At 36.9% G+C, this 27,089-nt stretch overlaps 1 protein-coding gene across 8 annotated transcripts in view; it reads right to left on the bottom strand.

Annotated features, from left to right (window-relative positions):
- AFDN (afadin, adherens junction formation factor) overlaps nucleotides 1-27,089 on the bottom strand; it is a 136,556-nt gene that overhangs the window by 25,864 nt on the left and 83,603 nt on the right. For all 8 annotated transcript variants that reach the window (XM_075146331.1, XM_075146332.1, XM_075146333.1 and 5 more), the window contains 3 exons: nucleotides 24,413-24,611; nucleotides 20,797-20,900; nucleotides 18,103-18,189 (listed from right to left, as the gene is read on the bottom strand). In XM_075146331.1, coding sequence (XP_075002432.1) covers nucleotides 18,103-18,189; nucleotides 20,797-20,900; nucleotides 24,413-24,611 — 390 coding nt within the window. The remainder of the gene's footprint in view (nucleotides 1-18,102; nucleotides 18,190-20,796; nucleotides 20,901-24,412; nucleotides 24,612-27,089) is intronic.

The following is a 27,089-nucleotide window of genomic DNA, read 5'->3' as shown; positions in this document are numbered from 1 at the left end:
GTTACCACCTCCCCTTTTTGGGAACTGAAAATTAAGATAATTGGGTTTATTTACTCTGAAGCCACTTGGAATTGATGCTGCTTTTATTCAGTCCTAACTTCAAAGGATGCTAGCAAGAATCTCATCCCCCTTGGGTCGAGTAAATCAAAGATCTGCCTAATAGAGTCAAAGATTAGGTAAAAACCAGCAAGCCTTTGGAAGAGCATTGCCACTTTAAACAGTGCACATATTAATCAAACAATTTTGGGATTGTGACTTTGGTACTCAAAAATTACATTAGACACGCTATATCCATACATATCACCTTTCTTATGCTTGATTATGATTGTTAGTGCACATTAAATGAAGTTGAAACCTTCTGTTTAAGCCTTGATACGTGCACTGATTTGCAGGTAGATGAGATAAACATTTGCAATTGCACAAATTATCCATATAATAGTTCCTAAACTGCTTTAACTCCTTGAGAAAGACCTTTTTAGTCACTGTTTTCAGAGGCGTCTTCACATATCAGCTCAAATATCTGGAAGCCAACAGAATGAATAGAAAAGAACAAACAAAACAGGAACGACTACGGTCACCAAACATCTAAAAAGTTCACATTTAGAAAACCATTTATAATTCTGATTATTCTGAGGCTCAGAGGATAACAAGAATCATGAGAAACATGGAATAGCTTCCTTGAGAGAACCAACTAAATAGACATGGAGTCCTCAGCTTAGCAACAATCAAGGAAGTGAAGGTCTACGGGATTATGAGTGGCACAGATCGGATTATTTATCATCTCTCTAATCAGCCAACAGACAGAGCTTTCTTATTCATGCTATCAGCTAGCATATTTTAAAAAGTAAAAAAAAAAACGAAACAACCTCCTCCCCCCCCCCCAAAAAAAAAAAAAAACAACCAAAAAAAGGAGTACATATTCCCTAAGATTTCATAATTAACTTGGGAAACTGCCAGGAACAAGACTGCTGTCGATGCCGAAGTGTAAACATGCACAAAAAAGATAGCAGATTCATGGTACAGCCTTTCAAGGGCTTTCAGAAAAAATGATACAGATATAAAACATTTTGAAGGAAATTCTGAAATTACAGAAAGTTAGAAACTAGGAGGAACCATCTTACACTTCTTTTGTTATGTTCTTTGGCTAAATAACCCACAGCTGAAGGATACCAGATTTTTGCTCTAAGTATGACTGTTCTTATACTCTAAGCCTTACAGTAATTTTTCATTACAATTTGAAGGAGTTGACATTTTACTCTTTGTTCCTTCTTTTTTAATGCTTTTATGAAGCCTATACAGTTTGTCAACGCCTTTCCTGTTCTTTTAAGAGAAGTTAGGAGCAGATGTGTTAGCTCTAAGTCATCTCACTTAATACAAAACTAATGAATTTTGAAAGCACAAAGAGTGATTTAAAAATAAATCTCCATTCAGATTACATCAAAAATCTTCGTCTGCTACCATATCTACTCACATATTATTAGGACAGTGAGTTCCTTCTCTGCCTACTTCACATGCCATTTAATATGTTTCTCCCAACATGCCTGTGCTCTCGCTTATGCTTGGGAAGATCTCTCAGTAAGCATCCTCAAAGTTAACTCCTAAGCTTTAGAGTAATTTGAATCCAAATTCTTAATTTCTATTGAAACAGACTTAATTTTGCTTCAGTTCCACTTTCCAGGAGACTGCATTAGAAGGAAATGTACAATTATTAAGGACACAAAAAGGATGTTAATATGTGGTTAGACATGCATACTAAACTCCAAATTAAGTGAAATTCTTGTACACACCACGTGGATTTTTCTCCTATCATTTACCGACATTACAATAAAACAGGTTTCTCTGTAAGCTGCTCATTATCCTGGTTTTCTTTCAAAGGAATGTGAAGGTCAACATAACTAAAACTATGCCCCCACAAACAAAACAAAGCAATGACATGTGTGTATCAATAACAGTAATACGGTAAACGTTCTTTTCAATTCACTTTATTTTCTCCAATCTTGAATAACAAAAGCATGAGTATCTGTAAAGCTGTTAGTCCGAACAGAAGAACACAACTGTAGAGAAGTTAGATGACTGTGGAAAGCAAGAACGTAGTAAGCATAAAAAGATGGTTTATCCCCCCCTCAAGATTAATTAACCTACAGCACATTTTCTTGACTATATATATAGCCAATTACACAAGCCCCAAAACCTGTACAAGTATTTTTCAAAGAATAATGTAGAAAATCCTAAAAGAAAAAAAAAGCCTTATCTATAGTAGTAAACTCCCTAGTGCTACCAAGCTACCTGTTTTTCTTTTGCTCTTGAAGCAAGATTTTCCCACAGTCTAGAAGAAAGTGAAACGATAATACCCTTTTAAGGACAAATTTGGGAAATCCTTTCCCTTAAGTAATAATTTAGGAAAATTTTCAAGGTGTGTAACTGAAAAACACCACAAACCTACTGCTACTTCTTTATTGCTTCCAAATTAGCAGCTACACTTTTTAGTCACAGCTTTCAACTGGAAGAACCACTTCTACAAAAGGAGCGCAATCATTATATCAAAAGCAATCGACACAAGCTTCAGTTCACCTGGGTGACAATATTCCTGAACTGAACTGCATGAGCATAACACTCCACTCTGAAGACCTCCTTTGTTTAGCTCTGAATGTTATCTATTGTTACAATGCATAGCCAAAACACAGAACCACAGGGAAAAAGTTTTATAAGGAAGATAGCAGCTGATCAGAATTAGAAGAACAGGGAATTGTGGACTGAAGAAAGGGAATTACATGATATTCAAAAATTCTGGTACCTCAAGTACATTAGACCTAAGCTTCAAAATGAGAAACACCTCCATTCTGTGCTTTTATAGTACAATTAAATAATCAGTACAAAAGAACAAGCCAAATCATAAAAACTGCATAAAGCACAGAGAACTAAATTTGAAGGCCAGCAGTGGAGCACTATTTACACATTTCAGTTTTTTTTTAAAAAATGTTATACTAAATTGATTACAGTGACACTAGCAGTGAACTTCTACAGAGTGTCAGAAAAAAATCCACCTGCCTGCTCCCATGCTGTCTTGCGCTTGGACCTGCCCAGGCAGTGCTGCATCGTGGCGGGTCTCACGACAGACCTGGCTGAAGGCTAAGCTGACCCCCGTCCCCAGCCCCCCTCCTCCCACATAAAAACTTTGTTTTCAACCCAATCAGCTTCCTCAAATTGTTTACAGCACAGCATGACTGCTCATAACCATACAGGAAAGGGGGTTGCTAGGAGGGGCCTGGATCAATAAGGGAGGGCGACATTATTCTTGTTAAGCTGTTGTGACAACTTTTATCAGGTTACAGCAACTGTGTACCTGTGCTAACAAATGCGTCATTGTCAGGGGCTGCGAATATATACCTGACATATATCACGTAGGCTTTTCACATCAGACCCCAAACTGGGCTTTTTACTGCTAGAAACCCAAAAACCCTCTCTTTAAGAAGGAAAATAAGAGCCAGGAATTGTTCATCTTTTAAACATCAGAACAATTCACCCATGTTTAGACCACACCTGTGAACTTCCAGTGGGAAAGTCGTCTTTTTAATGAGCAACACAAAAAAAATGCCAATGGAGTTTGACCTAAGAGAGAATATTTCAGTTTAAACACTGCCCAAGTAATTCCCAAACGGGTTAAAACAGCATGACATAAAATAATCAGTGTTTCTCTGCTGCAGCCTCCACTATTTAGTGAATAGTGTGATTTTTAACCCAATATTTAAACAGTTTCAAATTCCTAAATTATATTATAGGTAACTTACTGACTTGTCAAGCAGCTCTGAGCAGCATCTGCAGAGCAACAGTATTCTAGTGGAAGCTGAGTCACAAAACAATTGCAAACCCAAAAAAGCCATATAGATACAGATCCCTACACAGAGAAAAAAACTACACATGGCGGGGGGGGGGGGGGGGGGAGTTATGAACATTTGAAGTTCATCCTTATTTTAAGCTTTTTATAGCCTGCATAGCAAGCGCATCCAAAAGACACTTCCCAGCTTTGCCAAGGCCCACCCATTCCCCCTCCTAAACATAAAAAATTCAGATCATCCGAACTTTAGCAAGGGATAGAGATGAATAGCGTATCTCGAGTTGAAGTAAATACATCCTGTTAAAAAAAACAGAACACCTTTACTGATGTAATTACACAATGGGATAAAAATGTCCCCATTTTCTTCCAGGAAGCTTAATTAGCTCTCTGAGTAAAAACATCAAAAGATTCCTGAAAACAATCTTCTCCATGCTTCAGCTTATTAATCTTTAAGATGGATGTACATAGCCAACGCATGTGGGAAACGGAGGAAAACAAGTAGATCCAGAACTCGGAACGAAGCCATGCATTTGCATGAGATGCAATACCTGTATAAAGTTTTTTTTATCATCTTACACTTATCTTAAGAAGTAATTTAATGTTTTAAAACAGCAAAAGGTGAAAGATGTTAACATATTGCACTTCCAAGTTTGGCATGCGCTTAAGTTTAGTCAGAGTATGAGAATAATTAATGCTAAATTTCCTGTGATGTACAGGTTGCTGCAGGAATTCTATGACAATGGGGAACATCCTCTCACACTTAGATGGAATTTTAATAGATCTTCTAATCCTACTTGGGAGGTAAAGGCAAACACAGGATACTTCTGCATATAGAACTCTCCTTAGAATGGTAACTCAGGTCTTTATCCTAAATCTAAACAAAGAAAAGAATGTATGGGAAAAATATTTGTTTAAGTGACCAGACTATCTTGTAAAAAGTAAATAAACAAGTAAATAAACAATGAGTCCTCTTCCAAGAAAAAGAGCAAGAATAAAAGGAGCTACAAGTCAAGAGGGTAAGAAAGACACTGAGGTATGAAACTCTATCAATAAATCCAGCAATTAAAACTCATCAGAAGTTCTGTTTCCCTTAGATCTGGTTTTACTGCATCTGTGTGGCCCACATACACTGTATAACAATTCTTAGTGTGGGACAGAAGAAAGATAGGTAAGCTTTCAGAAAAGAGGACTAGCTTTATTTTTGTCATAGAGTAGCCTAGTTTTAAATAGTTCTTATCACAGAACAAAAACATGTTCAGAAAAATTTTACAAGATGGAGTGTAAAATTACAACCTGGGGATATAAATAAAAACAAGGAAATAAAACACAGGGAGCTTGTTAGGTTTATTACACATTTGGATGATGATGATTGTTGGGAGTTTCACGCCAGTACTGTTCATGGGTCACGGGGCTGCATAGTCCATGCAAATCTAACTCTTCTTTTGAAATGAAATGAAAGCTTCAAATTACTGAAGTGGTACTCATTAGGCCCTGGTTTAGTGTAAGCATTGTTCAACAATATTCAGCTATGTTCCAATCTGTAATAACAAGAGACACTCATTTTTCTGGTGATTTGTAGATGAATTGACAAGGGACCTTCTCAAACGTCTGGTAGACCCTACATATGAATTGATACTGAATCTTCTGCATACAAAGTCTGCACATGAAATGAATATTGCAATTCACCTCCCAAACACTGTAAAATACATAAATATTGTAATTCAACACCCAAACCACTATAAATTGATCAGGAAAAGATTGATGTGCCCAAAGAGTGAATATTTTATAAAATACTTATGAAACTTCCTAAATCAATTATTTTCAAAGCAAAACCCCCTGACCTGTTAGAAGAAGAAACTAGAATTAGAGACTATATTCTCAAACCACAAAGTAACACATATAAACACTAAAATAGCACAGGATTTCATGAACAAGAAAGAAGTAGCTTACACGTGTAAGAGAGAAAAATTAGCAGTAGTTACCATTTGTTTCAGAGGATGTTTTATCATTCCTCCATCACACAGAATCAAAAAAAACCAAAACCCCAATACATTTACAATATCAACAGAACTTAATCTCAAAGCACGACCAAAGACTGCAGAGCAAAGCACAGTTAACAAGCTGGAACTTCAGCATGAGCTTTCAGGTCTTTAAAAAAAATTCTCTCTCAGATTAATGAATTCAGACAGACTGGAGCCAACAAAAAAAGGTCAACATTAGAATCTCACCTGAGAGACAACAACTTTTTAAATTTTTTTATTACAGGTATAATATAAATGACATTGCTATATATAGACATATATGGTTTTATAAATATACATTCCCTATTAATTCAGAAAAAGTACTTGTTAAGTACTTATATTTGGGAAATTAAGAAGTAACAAAAACTCTGTAAACTTTCCTTTATAAATGTCTTCTAAATAAGCAGTAGGACAACTAGAAAAACATAAACTAGTATCCCAGGACACATCACCAGATATAAGGGAATTTAGTAAAGAATTTACTGAATAAACGAACAAATGAATTGACTGACTGACTTTCCTGAAGGGCCTGAAAGATTAGAAAAGTTCTGGAAACTCATGCAACTATGGCAATCCTCAAAGTTAAAGAGCAATTTTGGCACCTCTGGTCACTGTAACTTCAATGTTTAGAATGCTGATACAATATATTTGAGAGTCAGGGCATTGACACGGGGTAGGGGGGAGGAAGAAGAAGAAAAAAGAAAAAATAAGTCCCCCACTAGATTCCCTCATGAAAAAAGTATCTGGAAGGTGAAGAAAGTAACAAACCCGCCAAATATTAGGTTTATTTATGGTGTTTTCACTCTTCAAGTCACACAGGCTGCAATCTCAAAAAAATCTGGAAATTCACTGGGAGCAGGAGGATGAAAGGAAAACAAAGTTGATACAACACAGCAAAGTCAATCACGCATTTAACGTGTCAAAAGAAAAAAAAAATAGAAAAATATGTTTATTTATGGCAAACAAAGGTATGCAAAGATTTCATACCTGTTGTCCAAGTAGGCATTTGCCCCTTTTAAGCCTGGTACGATTCTCTGCTTGACTACAAAAATTCTGTCATGTTAAAGAAGCCAAAGGACCTAGTTGGATAATACAATCTAACCTCAGCTTTTGAGACAGCCTAATAAAAAACAAGTCATTTTCCATCACATCCGCTTATCATCTGGGCCATCTATCAAGCAACACATCAGCGTACAGTTGTCCGTACTTGTTTTCACAGCTAGCGTTATTTTGCAAGCCCCTCCTTGCTCTAACAGGACTGCACCCAAAATACTGCATTTGCTTCAACACTTACTATGCGAACTATAGAAATAGAAGAGGCAGCATTAAAAAAAAATTACCGCCACTTCTATGGAGTAATCAGACCCAATAAGGAAAAGAACAAGATAAACTACACTGATCTGAAAGAAGAAACAACTACTCCTACATCAGAGTGTAAAATTGAGGATGTACAAGACTACAGTCTTGTAGTAGTAATGAATTAATGAAAGTGACAGAATTAAAGAAAATATTTAAGGAGAACAGATTTTATTGCTAGTGTTGCTATGTCACAGGATGAGTTTTCTAAGACTTTCTTGTAAGTAACACACGCAGGACAATCTGGCTCACGTACATTACATCAGTCATAAAATCGAAGCATGCCACATAGCAACTGTATATAAAATAGCATTTTGAAGAACAGGAACATCAGATAAAGTCTTCCTAATGGCAACATCACAGCTAGTCCACAAGCTGATGATTCAGTCACCACAGACGCATTAAAAGCGGGCAGAAGAAATCTCGCCTGCTCCTCCTTCCCACTTGGTATTTGCCAGGACAAGAGCCGTAACGGCATGGTGGAAACAACAGGCAGCTCCTTCTAGTGAGCATCAACACGCAGCTGGGTTCCCAGGCAAGCCACCCATGCCGTGCCACGCCACGCAACCTGGGGCCCTGCCACCAGCGGCCTGATGGGCTGGAGGTGCTGAGACGCCATGCAGCCCCACCAGTACCCCAGTGTAAAGGTATCAGAGTGGGAATGAAGGTCCACCTGTTGACAAAGTGATAACCCCTTAAGAGTCAAGCTACTCCCACCCTCAAACATCATGCCCCACAACTAGCTTAAGTGGATCTCAAACTAGCTGCACTTTCTGTGAGGCTAGTAATATTCTTGCAGTTTTAGTAGATCTGTAGGATGACCTAGGTATTTCCATACCTATCGTTAGAATTAGAACTATGAAAACTATTACAGAAACACTTTTCCAGTTGTTAGGAATGACAGCAGAATTGTAGTATGAAGGAATTAAGGAAAAACTATGCATCTGCAAAACATATCTGCAGGTACGGCACCTAACCAAACCGGTAATGCTCCAGACAATTAACAGTAAGGTCTTGTCATTACTTGTTCTAAACCATCATTTGCCCATACCTGTTTAGCTTCACATACTTCGTTTGTCACTCCAATAAAACTGGAGCGATGAATAGCTTCCAATAAAGACTGGCAGAATCACGTTTGATTAAAGAAAAAAAATACACTTCAGTAACAAGGGTTTTTTAAATGTTACATGGATTGGATTAAAAACTACCTTTATTTAAACAAAATACAAGAAAGTCTTCCTAATGACCTTTCAATGCTGGTCTGAAGATTTCTGTCTTAAATACATGAATATTTAAATGGTTTCAAGCTTCACGTGAATAGTAATATGAAAAAGTAGTCCTGAAGTGAAGGTATCCTTCACTCTCCAATTATAGTTTGACTGACTCTACAAAAGTGTCATACAGTACCTTTTCAAAGTAATATTCCAATTTAAGTGGCTTCAGATGCCACAACTACATGTCAAAACACAAACCAAAAAAATGGTTTATATGAACCATTGGAGATTTTTTTAAAATAAATAATTTTCAAGGCTTTCTTGGATTTTGCATAATTATGCAAACATTAAAAAAGATTTCATTTTAATAATGTAGCTATCACATATATGTGTATGTACATACATACACAAATATACCTTGCTGAAATATTAGGACCTGATACCTCTCATAACATTTCAAGGATGACACACTTTCCGCAAGTCGGTCTTTTTTGTTAAGTTTCTGTTGTATTTTACAAAAACGAAACAGTTTAAAACCAGAATTAATTCCTGCAACTAAAATGTCTTTAAATAAAACAGGACAGAAATGTAGCTATCAATGCTGATAACAGCCATCAGGCCTGAAGTCTTTTACCTGCCTACGCCCATAGTAGATTTTACTGATTTTTATCAAGGCTAATTCTCTGATTCCAGACTCTTAAGTTTACATAGAAGACCTCTGTAAGTTTTTATAAACATCCTTAAAGGCAAGTTTATGCAACAGAATCAAGTCTCAGTCTGACCTCCCTGGCAAGTAATTAGTCTAGAAGCATTTAAATAATCCAAGCTTGTAAGCATTTTAAAGAATACCAGTTTACTAAACTATGCAGCCAGTTTACAAATGCACTCTCTAGGAGGCAAAAGCAAAGGTTTCTGATCACCCGAACACTCACATTCCCTAAAGCTGCATGCATTTTGTAGGTTGTATCTGGATAAGTACATATTTATCTACTTTGTGTACTGAACACACTATGTCTACGACTCACTGAACTACTTGCTGTCAGCCCAGAGGAATGAGAAAGACCAACTTCGTAGCTACTGGTCCCGCCTCCAGCGAGGGCAAACTTCTCTGGACTTGAAGATCAGGAGAAAACCACTTTGTCAGAAGAAGCGGTCTCAGCCGCCTCAAAACCAATGTAGAGACTTTGGAAATCTGTCATCATTAGACAAAATACTTCATAGCATGCCCTATATAGTTTCCAAATATAAATGAGGTGAACCAGCCTACTGTATGTAAAACTGGTCTGTTAGTTGTGGCTACAGCTGCTATGAGTCATGTCGTACCCTGACTTAAAAAGAATTTTAAAACTGACCCATGCTCCACATATGTAAACTTCTGCTTTCCCCTCTCAAATTCTCCTCCATGATGGAGGGAAAAAACCAAACATCTCTGGAGTTGGACAAACTACAGTCACAAGTGGGCAAAACATTTCCAATTAAACAAAACAGGCATTGGAGATTAAAACTTTGGTGACAACATTATTCACAGGCAAAGAAACATCCAGCATTTAACATCGATGAACAATTCCATTGTAGCTTTGAGTTGCACTGGGTGGGAAAACAGATGAAAAATAAGTGTCTTACCGTTCAGAGGAAAAAAAGCTAGATTGCAAGCAGTACAGTATACAGGACTGTGAAGCATCTGACAATTTAAGAAACTTTACATCCAGTGTATCCAGAAGCTCTATTTACAAATAGCCTCAAAAGGAGTAAAGAGAAAGGACTGAAGAGTTTCGTTGTTCTCTTTAATGGAATAAGGGCTACCTGTTATTTTTTTACAAAAGAATGTTTGCAATCAAGATTGACTTGCACACAAAGCAAGCAAGTGAATATACCCTCTATCTTGCTAAGGCATGCTTCTCCCAGGAGATAAAAGACCAAAAACCCCAGGATGTTCTGTAATGGACTTCCTGAAACAGCATTAATAAAACATGCAGTACTGTAGTCTTCTGCATATGTAGTCGTCTTTTTTTTTTAAAAAAAAAAAAAGCAAAACACAAAAAAAAACAACAAAAAGCTAATTATGGTATTCAGAAACCTTAATAAGGCAATTAGATAAACATGGAAAGCAAGGCATGCTGACACAAATCGCTGTAGTGTCTTTTGTGCTAGACAGAAGTGTATCAATTTGTAACACCTGTTTTCTCTCACACTCCAGAAATTGAGTGCTTCTAAAAGATACCTTCTTTGATGAAAACCAAAGCAACTAAAGGAACTAGCTACAGCAATTGGCCTAAAGTCTCATTCTGAGGCTGGAATCAAGTATGCAACAGTTCCTTTCTAATTGTACTTTTCCCATTTCATGAGAGCAAGAGTAAAGTGGTAAATAAAGGGAAAATGCTTCATATAAGACATTCATAAAAGACTAAGCAAGTTTTATTCATTAGTCTTTCTTAACCTTTCTGAAAAGGAAGCCTCTTTTATTATTATAAATGCTGCAACTTAGGATTCATATGATATTCTACAGATGCATAAAAGCACTCTTCATTTTTAACAGAAGAAATTAAATACATGAGCCTAATTCCATTTCTCTTTTGTTTCAAAGGAGAAATCTTTTGTTGAGCTCAAGGAAGATATATTGCTGAAGCTCTATTTCCCCAAACAAGGGTTAACTTTTTAATGTACGTTTGCTATAAATACTCTATGAGCAGTGACACGCTAAGGGCTATTCAGAGTTATGTACAAATCTACAAGTTGTATTGCAGATTCTGTGACGCTATTCCCTGTTAAGGCAATTCTGAACTAGTGCCTCAGCTTAATTAGGTCTGTGGATAGGACTTTACAGGCAAGACATACTGGGCAATCTATTTTGGAAAAAAAAACACCCTATATCTCTGCACTTTTTCAAAGAAATGGCTCTTCGCTCTATAGCTAAGGACAAATTACAACTGAAAAAAAACCCCCACAGCACAATCTTCCACATAATGCTGCTCTGCAGTTTCAGATGGATACAGCTTAATCCAGTATCAGTGTGTACGCTATCACGTACTATTAAGCACCTAAATTTCTGCTCTAATTGAAACCATTATTCATACAGGAAAATGTCTACACAGAATTTGTTAACTTCTGAAAGTCTTTTTCATTATTAGGAGTAAAAAATTTAAAATTAAAATGCTGTATTAACATGTATCTAAACGGAATTTTGGAAGTTATTTGAAAGCCAGAATTGAATGAAGTCTCGTAGAGGAATTCTAGCTAAAGCATATGTGCACTATAACTTTTGTGAGCTTGCTAGCAAGTGCCTGCATACAGAAGGTATTAGTGCAAGAAAGAACTGGCACATGAATTTTAAAACCCGCTTTGTTCCAGAAGGCATTAAATACAAATGTCTGGGTGACCCATTTGCAGTATCAATCTAAATACAAGCAAATAAAAAAGACAAAAACACCCTACTTGAGCAGAGCTGTGATCTCACAGCTAGTGAGAAGAAAAATCATGCTGTGCTGGCATAAGCGTCAGTCTTCACACAGCATTAGCAAAATTTTATAGAACATCTACAAGGTACCAAAATTTAACCAAAAACCCCGCTGGAAGTTACGAATCAACAAGAAACTGGCAAATTGCTAACACATAGCTACTTATTTATTTGTTCATGTTGAAGACTAAACTGGCAACTTACATACTATCTTATTCCTGCGAGAAATAGAAATTCCACAGAAATCTGTGCTGGAAATGACAATTAAATACTACATTTTCACTTTAAGTTCCTCCTAAGAAGCCTGTTAAGGCAACATCAGTAGATCAGACCGCTGATGTGAATTAGTATCAAACATTAAAAAAAAAACAAAACAAAACAACTTCTAAATCTTCTTACTCAAAAATGTCAATTAATTCATGCTGGGAGGAAAGGGCAAAAATTTTCCTTAAATACTTAGAAAGCACAGACACAAGAAGACTTCAGATACCGAGTTATCTGAAATCTTAAGAAATCTTAAGACCTGGAACACAAGCAAAGAGCTAACAGTTTAAAAAAAAAACAAACATCAACTGTCTGTATTTGCAAACGCAAAGTAGAGAGAATCAAATTTGTATATTATGTTAACAGTATTATTAACTACAAACCTAATTTTCAGTTTGGGGAAAAAAAAAATTAAGATTTTTAAATGTTTAAGCCTGTTCCTTCTACACAAGTATCTACAAGATACTTGTAGAACAAACTTTCAGAAAAATTTCACATTGAAATCGATATTACTGGTAATCTCAAACTCTCTTTAAATCTAATACCTTAAATTGACTGTTAAATATAAAATGAGCAGCAACGGTTTAGAAAATAAAGCAACTTAGAATGATATAATTAAACCTTAAAAACAATCAAGGTTGCCAAATAATACAAATTATTTATGGTGAAGATGCCACACACTTCTTTTTAGAAAAGTAAGCCCCTTCCCCAGAATATTTATTGATGAACTGTCACACTCAGTGTTTGAAATGCTTCTATTGAAAAAGAAACACCTTATCACCATCTCATCCTATTTTAGCAAGCGCAATGAAGATATTTAATCTGACCATCTGTTAAAAAACCCTAGAAAATACACTCTGATCTATATGCCAGTAGAGGCATATACATATGTATTTTAAGGCGCTTATATATATTTTAAGGTAACTGTTTCTGCTATACTAATAAAAGATGACTGAGCAAGAAGTAGAAGTGTGCCATACTTTAAAGAACTAAATCATAGCATACTAATGAATATAACCAGCATGCGAAGATTAATCAACAAAACCTGCTCTATCATTCTTGCAGAACACGAGAATCCTTTCTTTTGTGCAGTAGCAATCTAAGCAGAATTTAAGTGCTCTACTCTATGAATGTGTTGAACGTAAGATATTCTAACTGCAACACATTTGCATGTTCTGGTCTTTTCAGAAGGGTCTACAGAGTATTAGAAATCATCTATACTGTTTGGGACGTCAATTTTAATTATTCTACTAAGACTTCATAAGGGGAAAACAGACTTTTAGAGGAACCTGGATTAAAGCCAACTAATATGACAAGTAAACAGATCACAGGTCATGCTATTCATGCTCTGCCACAGTAAAACAGTAGTTATCACACCTGAAACTTTAAATATTAATAGTCACTTCCACAAATTTGAGAAGTGCATATAAAGAACAAGCTAAAAAATTAGTTTTTTCTTTCTAGAGTTTAGAAAGTTAGCTACTAACATCTGACTATATTTAACTGCATGCTGTATTACATTGTTGCTATACGAACAAATAACTACTGGCAGGTTTAAACAAGCAAGAGAGCAGGAAAAAGTACAGGGATAGTGTTTAAAACTTCAGAGAAAAACAGCCCCAACAGAAACCTGAACAGACTTACCATGGATTCTGTTCTTCCAACAACAGAAAACCACATTTTGATCTCCGGGACTACAGATCCTTGAAAGAAAAAAAACAATTCTCCACTTCTCTTTCAGCCCTCAACAGCAACTACTGCTCTAGTCTGCTGGATTTTCCAAGATACCCATCAAGATAACTCAGAGCTGGATGCTATGACACAGTGTGGCGTTTATCAACACCAGCTATAACCAATACAATATTCAGACTCTTACGTAATCAGTTATGCTGTTCTGACTTCCATTTACTTTAGAGACTTTACTAAACTTTGAAAACGGCTAGAAAAAACAAGAAGGGAGCCCTTTTGTACAAAAGACAAAAAACCTCCAAATTAAACAGGAAGTAATGTGCTGGCCCACAGATGGCTAAGAAGTCACATGCGAAAGCCCCCAAAAAGCGATATATTTTTAAAGTAAACTGCATGCACACGCTGCTTCCAAATCATCTGGATTTCATAAAAACTTAACCGCAATGTGGTTGGGAGTCAGGCAGCTTTTAACATCAAAACATCTTTCAGGGTTAGAGCAACCAAATTCTGCACACAACCTCAAAAAGCAATACTGTTCCCAATGCTCGACCACTCCTACCAACTACATTTCCATATACCTATTACAAAAGCTACGGCTAATAAAGCCACAGGAGTATTACTGTAAGAAAACATGCAACACCTACAAAAGGGTAGAACAAGTTACATTTTTGGATCACATCTGAAGCTATACAATTTAACGTTAAATAAAAATCTGTGTAAAGTATTCAGTTTAAGAAATGCTGTTAGGTATTTTCCCAATTTAAAAAACCAAAACAAAACCCAAACAAACACAACACTGTTTACAGCGCTCTGGCAGCTAACCGTTGTTTCATAACTAAACTTGTTTTCTCTGGTATATTTGCATATAGCGTACATGCTTACTACATGGTTGCTCAAAGGGGCTGTCCTGCCTCAGAAAACACCCTTACGGCAAAGTGAGGTGAACTAGGTGATGCGCAGCATTTCTGCTCTCTCCAGCACTCCTGGCAGGCCTGTAAAACTTCTATTTCACAGCTACTCATATTTTATTTAATTAGAAGTAATGCACTTAAACATTTTACCTGTCATTAGATGGAAAGAGGATCAAATACAGGGTTCCCCAGGGACCTAACACTTTCATATACTCCTTGACTCACCTCCTTTGGTTTTGTTTTGTTTTTACATTAATGTCAATGTGTTTGCAATCACCTAGTATCACAAACTGAAACAATCTATAAGAATAAACAGGTGCACAGCATTTCAGCGTAAGTTGCATCACTTCTCTGCTTGTATAACCTTAGCTTCAACTCCCATCATCTATTTCAATTGCAGCAGAGAAGGCGTGACAATCACTTGGTAATTAAGAACATTTGGTGTGGAAGGGGAATGTAAGGTATGGTATCTAATTTCCCCAGTAAAAACTCTGAATTGGCACAGACTTTATTTATCTACAAAACCCTGCAAACCAATAAAAACTCAAAGAATTATCAGATGATAAATTTGTTAGATGTATCCTCAGAGATGAGCTCAGATTACTAGGAAAGCATAGATTTTTTGCAATGGGTAGAAGGAAGAAAAGCAGTCAGTAGGAATTACTTTTCTTTACGATCTCTGAGAATCCGCCCATTTCATCCATCTCTAGAATATCACCAACCTGCATTTTAACTAACTTCATCCAAAGCCAGTGGCAAGTACGAGGAGCCCATTAAGACTTCACAAGAAAGGCAGGCCAGCACTGACGTGCAAAGGCATTCTCACAGCAAGTTACTGAGAGCAACTATTTTGTCACATCACAGGAAAAAACCAACTGTTTTCCTAACAAAAGCTGAATAGTTTCAGGGTTGTCTTTCACAGGTTGGAGCAGGGCCACGTGTTGACCAGCCGCTGCATTTTCTTTTATTACAGCACTTTTGAAGCACTCTAGAAACCAACAGTTCAATAAACGTAACTGGGTCAGCAATCACACTGGGATCCTGTGCATGGCAGCAGTAACCGTGTATTTCTGAAACTGAATACGAGCTTTCATTTCTTCAACTGTAAGATACTTTCGTATGAGCATTTGATAGCCAACCTTTTACTACTAAAAAAGTTAGAAAAACCTAAATCTATTCTCATACTTGCCTCTCCCTCTCATTTCAGATATTCTATCCAGTTAATGTTTAGAAAATTTGTAACAAATAGTGGACTTGACTTTTTCCTCCATTCTTAGCCAAAGGAAAAAATGAGAATTTCAATTTTTATACTGGTAAAAAATACATGACTTGAGACACGTTGGAAAAATTATTAGTAAAAGTCAAAAGATAGGAATAGAAAGAAAAAATCCACCCACTACTGCTAGCTTCTAGGTCACACTCACTCAATTCTCTAATCTGTTCTGCTCTGGACAGATTGAGAAAATTAATGCCTATGTATTCTTCCTTACTCTGTTGTTTCTATGAAGCTTACTACAGGAAAAACATACTATTAATTACTTACAATAAGCAACTTCGAACCCCTTGAAATAACACCTTGAAAATAATCCTATTTAACTACTACAGCAACATGTTTCAACACTTAATGCGAGATGATTTTTCTATCCAATGAACATTCTGCTGACTTCAAATTAAGCAAAAGTTTCTATTCTATGCACACTGAAACTAAAATAAAAATCCGCCTCTTGCTTATTTCAGATCGAGATTTAAGACATAACTGTTTTAAAATCAGAATTCTAATATTGTGGCAGGCACACAGCAGCAAGATGAAATGCAATCACTGCCTGAATCAGTGAGTGTTTCTGCAACTGTACTGACATGAAGACTGCTGCTCCCATCACTGATCATGTTAAAGAAATCATGAAACTGGTTAAATAACTTGTAAAAAACCTCCAAATCAAGCTTACGCTCTGACCAGTAGCACTGTTACATACTGCTAATGGAAGTTAAGAGTGTCAGTGTTAAAACAATGTATAGAAGCCAGCCAGCTCCAGTGAAAAGGGAAACTTTTTCCCCGTGTTATATCCTGCTTCTCTTTACATGAGAAATCAGATTTCACAGTTTAAAGTGAAAAAAAAAAAATTCCACTGCACATTTTGAAACATTCAACAGAAATGCAGATGGCAGTCAGAAGTCTGATACGTATTTAATCTGGTGTATCTTAAGATCTAGTATTTGCTTCTCAAACTATTAACCCACTCCACCAAAATAATAGCAGAATATTGAGTTACATTTTTCAGAACCTGAATAGTTTCCTCAATAACTGCTGATTGTTAGCAACTGACACCTGGTATTCCTCTACAGAAGTCAGAAATAAATCTTAAAAGCTGATACCATGCAAGATTACCGTTTCAAGAACAGAGTATGAAATGATCAAAGTTGTAGAAAAAAAATAGTGCTGTTTAGAAGCAATTAACTATATGAGATAACTTAAAAGCAGTAAAACAATCATGTTTTCAGCTCATGCACTAAGTGCCAAGGAGGACTACAGCATTCTGAAGTTTCATGTACTACACAGTGAAGAGACATTAGGAAAGACTTATTCTATCTGTTGTACACTACATAATTACAACAAGGACTTTTGGATATCACCATTGCATAATTTATAACAAGCTTAAAACTCAAAGATTATGTCTACTGTGTGACCCAGTTAATAAAGCATAAACCAACCAACTAGTGGAGTCCTCCATCTGGTGGCTGGAGTTGTATATGCATTCTATACATCACTATCTAGGGCTACTAACAGCAGCAAACACCCACAATTTCGGCAAGTCAGGGCAAGAGGTATACCCTACTTCACCAAGCTACTTAATACGCTGTAGCTCTCTACTATAAAGAACCAAAACTGAAGTCATACATGCATCTGTACACTGTGCAAAAGGTAAGGTGTTTGTCTTCATAGCAGAAAGCATACGAACTTTAGTGTATATATTTGAATTATTTATTAATCAAATTTAAAAAATAACACAAATATTTTATTCTTTATATTTACTGCTTTTCTTTCCTAAATACTTCTGCTACTTTTCAGCAGAAGTGCTAAATAAGCCTGTTTATTAATTTTTGGCTCTAAAAAATGAATAAACTTGTAGTAGAGATTTAAACTTAAATGTCATAATAACTACATCCACATTATGTTTCCTCTTGTATTGCTCACATCTGTGTATTTTACAGAAACATTCCCCAGCCAGAATAAAAGTATGATCAACATGATGTGCACAACAAACTTAAGGGAAGTAGATTTTTCCATTAACATTTTCCACAGTAGACTGATAAAAAAAAAGCTTTTTTCAACAACACTTACACAAACTGACTTCCATACCTTGGCAGCAACAATGCTCAGACCCATTCCATTTTGTTTTTTCAGTGTTACAGTGATAATTTCAGGTTCTTTCCTCAAAGGTTGAGCCTATCAAACAGGGAAGGGGAAAGAAGAAAAAAAGACAAGAGTTCATATTCACTGCCAGGCTAGGAAAATTACTGCGCAGAATAGTTCATCTACAATCAAAACTAAGTTGTTAGTGCAGCAGAAGATCTCGCACCCTAAATAATACGTCTGCTACTCCATTTTAAAGGTAGAATCTCTAACATTTGATTAGTATGGACTCACATTATCAAGTACTATACCTGTGTTATGAACTCTACCGAAGCTTTGAAGTCTACCCATTGCTTCTCCTTCTCCCATTCAGTAAAGGGATGATTAATGATTCACAATTTGAAATGTAACAGGTCTATAAAACTGTAGTAACTTTCAATGAAAACTGAAGTTCAGACTCAGTAGGCCCCTATTAGAAAGGTGAGGGTGAGCTACACGGAGCTCAGTTTAATGCTGCATCTAGAAGATAACAATTCTGCAGAGATATTAAGAGGCAAATTAATTTCAAAGGCAGAGTTAAAGCCTTGAAAGAAAGTTCTAAAAATTTTCACTTCTGAAAACTCTGTAACTCAAATGCAGCCTGAGCCCCTAAACATGTTCAGTAATTTTTTTATCTTTGCAACATTGCCAGTTCCCTCTACTCAAAAAGTTGCCATCACAGTCTTCATTAGCCGAAGCATGTAAGTTAAAGCACCCTAGCTTATATTCGTATTAAAACCTGGTAACTGCAAGTTCCACAAGACCCATAACAAAGTAAAAATATAAGCAAAGGAAATTAATTCAAAAAATATTAACACCTTTTGATAAAGTTCAAGTATTAGAAAAGCAAGTAGTTTTAAGCTAGGAGTATTCTAGCACTCCTGTGCCAAGGATGGCAGAAGAACAGAATCTGTTCCTACTTTATTTAGGATTTTTTCCATCAATTTCAATAGAAACATTATGAAATTAATTCAACAAAAAACATACACACTGGAAAATGTAAGCCACTAGGAACATAACTTTGCCATTAGTCTATACTGAATTTCTCCCTTGGTCTAAGAATAAAATAAATTCTTCAGTGAAAATTTGAGGACTGCCTAGCCTGGGCAATTCCCCAGACTACCAGCAGAAGCAGAATTGTGAGAATAATTTTGGCTTGGGGAGGGAAAAAAAATTACAAAAAAAAAAAAAAAAAAAGACGACCTCACAGCTATAAAATGGAACATTTATGTAGTTTTTAGATAATGTAGACATGTTGCACCAAGAGGTGATTTGTGAACCGGCATTCAGAGCACTGCTCAGACACCAAGACTAAAGACTTTTAGAACTCTCAAGCTTAGCATGTTCAGTTAACACACATGTACCAGAGAGAAGAATTATTAGATCGGGTTATTTGAACAATCTTACATGGTATTCATTTCCATGGATGAATGAAATAGTAGCATCCACTCATCCTGCATTTCTTTATCAAGCCTTTTCAAGGAAGACTGGCCAGAACTCTACTTCAGCTTTTTCTTAGTATGAGGAACAGCAAGTACCTAGTATAACTTCAGATGATTTTTGTTTCCACTAGCTCTAAAAAATGCATTTCTTCAGAGCAACAAAGGGAGGAAGAAGCGCATGATGTCTCAAGAATGTCTCTGCTATAGTTTCCTCAGTCAAAAGTCTGTTTACCAAGATACCAAGCCTGCAGAGCCTGGCTTATCAGTTCAAGACTGGGCTCTGCTGTGTCAGTCATACAGATTTCGGAGATGCTCTCTTCTGTAAAGTAAACACGTTCTTTAGGCCACTGCAGCAAGACTGCATAATGTCATCTAACAAATGCTGGGTTCTGAACAGAGTAAATGAAGCTTTCAAGTCCCTCTCAATAGTGAGGGGCAAGTATTTTTCATAGAAGGCCTTAGGAACATAATTCCAGTTTCATGTTGGCCTTCCTGATTTCATTGAAATACTAATTATAAATACGAAGCTATTTCTATTCAGTTGCTCTAAAAATTATTTCACATAAAGCCACCATCTTTCCAAAACCAAGTTGTTCTGTAACTTTGATATTCTTGGTTACCACATATTCCAAACACACTTCTCCCCACCCCGCCCCCCCCCAAAAAAAACCACAGCACACTACAAAAAAAAAAACTCAAAACAAAACCAAAAAAACCTACAACAGGAAAAAAAGCCATCTCACACTGAAGTGAAACCCTTCTTTAATAAGTATAATGAAAAGGAAAACTAAAGAATTTTTCCTGAAAACCTACCAGGAAAAAAGTACCAGATTACAACCTAATACTAAACAGTTGGTAACTGCCAGTTTATAAATAAAAGCAGCCTGCAGCTCCATTCACATTACAAGTTATTTACAGATGCATGACCATATATATTTTTACCTGTGTTCAAAAGGAATTTCTTCACTGTTCACCCCCAGGGTGGGGGAACACGACAGACAAAGTTCGCTTACATGAGAATTGTATCATGCCGCAGCCTAGAAAAACACTGACTTACAAAAATCTGCAAATAGTTCCTTAAATTCTTCAAATCACTGATGAACTACATGTTTAATGATGAAGTCTATTCTTCTTAATAAGCATTAGAACTCATCACAAAGAACATCAATGGCTTGCCAAGATACCAGTTTTGACAATTATTCACTGAATCAATACTTACTAGCTCAGCATTCTCATGTGACAGGTGACTTTCATAGTCTGCACCCTCAAAGTATATTGTCCACGTGCCTGGTGACCGTGGATGAGGTGTTAGTCTACAAAAACCTAAAAGAGAAAGTAACATCAACATAGTCATGGCATTTTCCTCAACAGATTAATTAAAATCAAATAGCCTGCCACAAGGAAATACCAAATAGCAGTATTTATCTTTTTTATATTCATTAGTATGTTAAATCTTGCATCTTAGATGTCATTATGTGCTTCACTGTAATTTTATGGTATCTACAAAATCCTACAGTTCTATAGCTGCTGCTTCTGAGAAACATATGTATTTAAAAACACTACAAGCTTATAGAAAACTCTTGGGCTGCAAAATATTGCTTGTACCAACCAGACTCAAAAGAGACATGAAACACTAAGTCATCTTTTAGAATACAAACCACCAGAACTCCGAGTAAGACAGCACCACAGAAATCGTCTGCTTTGCAGAGAGTCTAGCTAACCAGTCTCAGCATAGGTTTGGCAGAGGTGAAGCTTCACCTGGACTCATTACTTTCTTTAACAAAATTATGCAATTAAAAGTGGGGTTTTGTTTGATTTGTGTTTTGTTAATTGAACAATTCCTAGAATTTTGAAAAAAGGAGCCACAGCAACTGAGAGGTATCCAACATTGTCTCCTAAAACAGGGACAGTGAGAATCCACATCACAGACAAATTACAAACCACTCCATCCAAATAGATGAGATTCTCCTCCTCACAAAGACCATCTTTCAGCAATTCAGTTTACACTGATTTACTGCAAACCAGTCCCTCAGCATAGCTTAAGGAATACCTAATGTCATGGTTTAGCCCCACCTGGCTAAACACCACACAGCCGCTTGCTCATTCCCCCTCCTCCCAGTGGGATGGGGAAGAGAATCGGGGGGGAAAAAAAAAAAAAGAAATTCGTGGACTGAGATAAAGATAGTTTAATAGAACAGAAAAGGAAGGGAAAATAATAACAGTAATACTAATAATAATGATGATGATAAAATATACAAAATAAGCAATGCACAATACAGTCGCTCACCACCTGCCAACTGATGCCCAGCCAGTTCCCGAGCACCCGTTACTCCTCCCCAGCCAACTCCCTCCCAGCTTATATACTGAGCATGACATCTTATGGTACGGAATACCCCTTTGGCCAGTTTGGGTCAGCTGTCCCAGCTATGCTCCCTCCAGCTTCTTGTGCACCTCCTTGCTGGCAGAGCATGGGAAGCTGACAAATCCTTGACAAGTGTAAGCACTACTTAGCAACAACTAAAACATCAGTGTGTTATCAACATTAGTCTCATACTAAATCCGAAACACGGCACTATACCAGCCACTAGGAAGAAAATTAACTCTATCCCAGCCGAAACCAGGACACCTAAAAAGTAAAATTTTGAATGTATGCATTAAAAAGGAGTAACTTGTAATAACTATACAGACATTTGTATGGCAAATGAATTATACTTACTAATTAAAGAACTTATTCTACTAGTCTTCTTTAGTCTCAAGACTACATCCTCTGTACTTTTAAAACGGCCAGTTTCCTACTTTTTTTTTTTTTAAATGCAAGAATATGGCTTTTCTATAAACTAAGTCGGAACCAATAATTGCAAAACTTCACTGTAGGATAGAGTAAGTCTTCTTTGTTGATAGCCTCCTTTGCTGTCCTACCTACCATGATATTCCTGTGGAAATTTTTAAACAACTGCTTTTTAAGAAGAAAATTATTAAGAAATTACATAACAAAAAAGCTTCTAATAAAATTGAGTAGCACAAGATAAGGATGACAACTTGTTCATTCACTGTAAATGCTCTGACAGACCCCCTGCTTTACTTTCTCAAGTTTAGGTCACTTTCGTCCAACCACAAGAGCTCTCTACTCATCATCTACTCATCCACAGCTGTGGATGTGGTCTACCTGGACTTCAGTAAAGCCTTTGACCCTGTCTCCCACAGCATTCTCCTAGAGAAGGTGGCGGCTCACAACTTAGACACTCTTTGCTGGGTAAAAAACTGGCTGGATGGCCAAGCCCAGAGAGTTGTGGTGAACGGAGTTAAATCCAGTCAGCGGCTGGTCACAAGCAGTGTTCCGCAGGGCTCAGTTTTGGGGCTGGTCTTGTTTAGTATCTTTATCAGTGATCTAGATGAGGGGATTGAGTGCACCCTCAGTAAGTTTGCAGATGACACCAAATTGGGTGGAAGTGTTGATCTGCTCGAGGGTAGGAAGGCTCTGCAGAGGAACCTGGACAGGCTGGATCCATGGGCCGAGGCCAACTGTATGAGGTTCAACAAGGCCAAGTGCCGGGTCCTGCACTTCGGCCACAACAACCCCATGCAACGCTACAGGCTTGGGGAAGAGTGGCTGGAAAGCTGCCCAGAGGAAAAGGACCTGGGGGTGCTGGCTGACCGCCAGCTGAACATGAGCCAGCAGTGTGCCCACGTGGCCAAGAAGGCCAACAGCATCCTAGCCTGTATCAGAAAAAGTGTGGCCAGCAGGAGTAGGGAGGTGATCGTGCCCCTGTACTCAGCACTGGTGAGGCCGCACCTCGAATACTGTGTTCGGTTTTGGGCCCCTCACTACAAGAAGGACATGGTGGTGCTGGAGCATGTCCAGAGAAGGGCAACGAAGCTGGTGAAGGGTCTAGAGCATAAGTCTTATGAGGAGCAGCTGAGGAAACTGGGACTGTTTAGTCTGGAGAAAAGGAGGCTGAGGGGAGACCTTATCACACTCTACAATTACCTGAAAGGAGGTTGTAGTGAGGGGTGTTGGTCTCTTCTGCCAAGTAACAAGTGATAGGACAAGAGGAAATGGCTTCAAGTTGCACCACGGGAGGTTTAGATTGGACATTAGGAAAAATTTCTTTACTGAAAGAGTGGTCAAGCATTGGAACAGGCTGCCCAGGGAAGTGGTTGAGTCACCATCCCTGGAAGTATTTAAAAGACGTGTAGATGAGGCGCTTAGGAACATGGTTTAGTGGGCATGGTGGTGTTGGGTTGATGGTTGGACTCGATGACCTTAGAGGTCTTTTCTAACCTTAATGATTCTATGATTCTATGATCTGAAATTTTGTTGGATTACAAATGCCCAAACCATACATTCTTAGGTTGATGAACATTAAAAGAACTATTTTAAGCTCATGGGTTTTTAATGTTATATGGAAGTAGTTGATGAGTAAAAAAAGTGACTTAACTATTCAATTCACATTACCTTTAAAAGGAAGTTGACTGTGAAATTGTTGAAGTATTACAAAATTTACATTTATGTAAATTTTTGCTGCTCTAGCACCAAAATCCAAAAAAGCTCTGGAGCAAAGGCAAAACAAAGTTTCAGTAGTCACTAGTAACTCAGCACTGCTTATTTAGAACCTTGAAAGTGAATGAAAGAGACCAAGAGGAAGGGTAAGGATTAAAAAATCCTGCATACTTTTCATGAGTTGCAAAAGTAAACACTTGAAGAACACAGTATAAAAGATTGAAACATACATAAAGAAAAAGGAAGTGGTTTACATTTAACTAAAATATATTTTGCATTCTGTGTTCACTACACCAAAAAAAGATGATAATTGTAAAACAATAGAAGAACTAACCTCTCTGACAGAGTGGATCTAAAAATTCTTGTAAACCACTTGGAACATTTCTGACAACATCACAGGAATAGCCATCTTCTGGTAAAAGAAAAGGCAGCTGTAAGTCAGGATCCTCTTCCAGTTGGACTTCTCGGCCATCGCTGCGAGCAAGTTCGTCAGCCGTATTTTCTGCAACAGTTACTACGTTCTCTATCAATTCCTGGACAGAAGGCAGAAAGACATTGTTACTATAAAGGGATAATTTTCATTAAGGAAAAAACTAACATTAAGAAAATACTGAGACTGCAAGAAAAAGGAATTTGGAAAATAAATTATCAGATATAAAACTTCTTCGGCTCCACTGTGTACAGTCAGTACGCTGCATTGCTTCATTTGATTAAATCCCATAGATTATGTAGTTAGAGTATATAACAGAAGCATTTATTTTTACTTCAATATTTTCAAAACTTGTGGTGCATGTTTTTACTTGTTAAGAAAGCTGTATTTAAAAATATATAGCAGAGAACATACATACATGTGCAGAGGTGGAACCACAGGCAGCTTTAAAATTTTGACACTTTATTTAGTGTACATATACTTCTGTAAGACTAAATATATAGAAAGGAAACAGACAACATGCGTAAACCAGGATTTTCAGCTCCATCAGGACACATACCCACAGAGGACCAATGGCATATACAGCTCCCTAGTCTGGAAGTTTTATAGAACTAATTTAATTCTACATTTCCTGGGAGCTCAATATAATGTGAAGGATCACTTAAGGTAGATATCTATTTTTTAAATAACACTGTAGAAGCATACAACACAAGAGCAGGATCGTTCAAGGTGCGGCAGGGAACTTTTTAAGTTTTCCATTTGGTGCACAACTGTTCTGCTTAATATCACAAAAACCACTATGAAACCAGTGTACTTTTCACAATGTAGCTACTGTGATTGCATGTAGCACACAATAGTCTTCCTTCTACATTTTAGAGAGATCTGTAAGATTTCAGTAGGATATCTGTTACTAGATTGTATGAACTGAGGAAAATTAATTCAGAAGCTAACAAAAAATCAGATTCCTAACAACTTCGCAAAAAGTAAAGGTCTAAGCAGCACTTTGTGTTTCTACATTCTTCTATTTATCCCAAATTACTCAAGAGTGCACAATGAAAAGGCTCTCCTCTCTCTCTCCTCAAGCAGTTCCTCCATTTTTCTGTTACCTTATATGCCTTAGGCTGGCCTAAGTTTTAGCATGGAAGTATTCAGTTGTTAAATGAAATAAAAAAAAACGTCACAGATGTAAGCAGTAATTTTAAAAAGATGTAAGCAGTAATTCTCTGAGCGCTCAGTCTCTTCCAAGTTGCATGCTCTGCCTTAGGAACCAAAAAATCACCCCAGGTTTGACTCACCGCTTCGTTTGAACAAGCGGGCAGCATCAATACTTAAAAGTATCTTTACCTCTAGTTAACCAGCATTTTTTCTGGAAGAGAACTTACCCCAGAGATGTGTGAGTTTGCTGGCATCAAGACAGAATTACTACAATTAATTTATCTGAAGCTGCTACAAATATTACATATTGATTCCTTCACTACAAGTATTTGCTTTACCAAAGACTCAGATGTAATTTCCAGTTTCTTTCTATGGCTTCTACTTGGCTCCCAAGACCAGCTTAACAGTTTGGTCTTAATCTCACCGCAAGTTACACTAACATGCAACTCAGAATCTGTAAGCCTGAAACAACAATTTTATTACTGGAGCACAATGCAGAAGACAGTTGAGACAAAACCATATAAGTGTTCTCATCTGAATGTTCAGTTTCAGCAAATTTCCAGGGGGAAGTCAGATAAATGCAGCCTGTCTTTAGAAGTGCTCTTCGAGAAGGGGCTTTTTACCATAAAAGGTGCTAATTTTTAAAAGAATTGCATCAAACTGAAGTATGTAGAAGTAAATACATTTATATTCCTTTGAACAAATTCCAAGCCTTGAAATTTTTCAGATTTGGCAGCGATAAGTCAGAGTTTGAGTGTACAAGTCCTTTTCATAGCAAGGAGCAAAGTCGTCCCAAATACCACTTCACTACAACAGGACAAACTGTAATCCTCCCTCTGACACAAAGAAGACCTGTCAAATCCTGCACTATATTTCTTTGGAGGTCCCTAAAGAACAAGAATAATAAACTGTGGAATTCTACTTATGTGTAAACAGGAAATATAAGCTATGTTCTTCAGCAAAAGACTTTTTGGTTTGGTAGCCAATATATAAAAATATATCGAAGCTACAAGTCCCTCTTAACACCTTTACAATCATTGTATTAGTACCTTTGATTTAATAAACAGATGTATGCAAAGTTATTAAAAAATAGACTTTGTAGACAATGCATTCAGTTATATAAATATTAGATTATCTTCACCTTTTAAGATTTTTGAGATCAGTCAACTATCCTGTAATCAGGGTTTACCTTAAGAGTTTTCATCCACACATGATTACAATTCTGCAAGGAACACAAAACCTCTTTGGACTTTTGCTAAAAAGATGTTTCCCATGGATAAAACTTAGAATAGTCGGTTGTGTCTTAAATATCAAGATAAAAAACGGTTCTGAAAATAACATCCATCTCTCTCTCTCTCTCCATACATGTTCCATGTATCAATCTGTCCATCAAAGGACAATCTGTCCGCTGCTTATATGAAGGAAT

The sequence above is a fragment of the Calonectris borealis genome, chromosome 3 (assembly GCF_964195595.1).
Source record: "Calonectris borealis chromosome 3, bCalBor7.hap1.2, whole genome shotgun sequence".
Lineage (NCBI taxonomy): Eukaryota > Metazoa > Chordata > Aves > Procellariiformes > Procellariidae > Calonectris > Calonectris borealis.
This window is presented reverse-complemented; position numbering and strand designations above follow the sequence as displayed.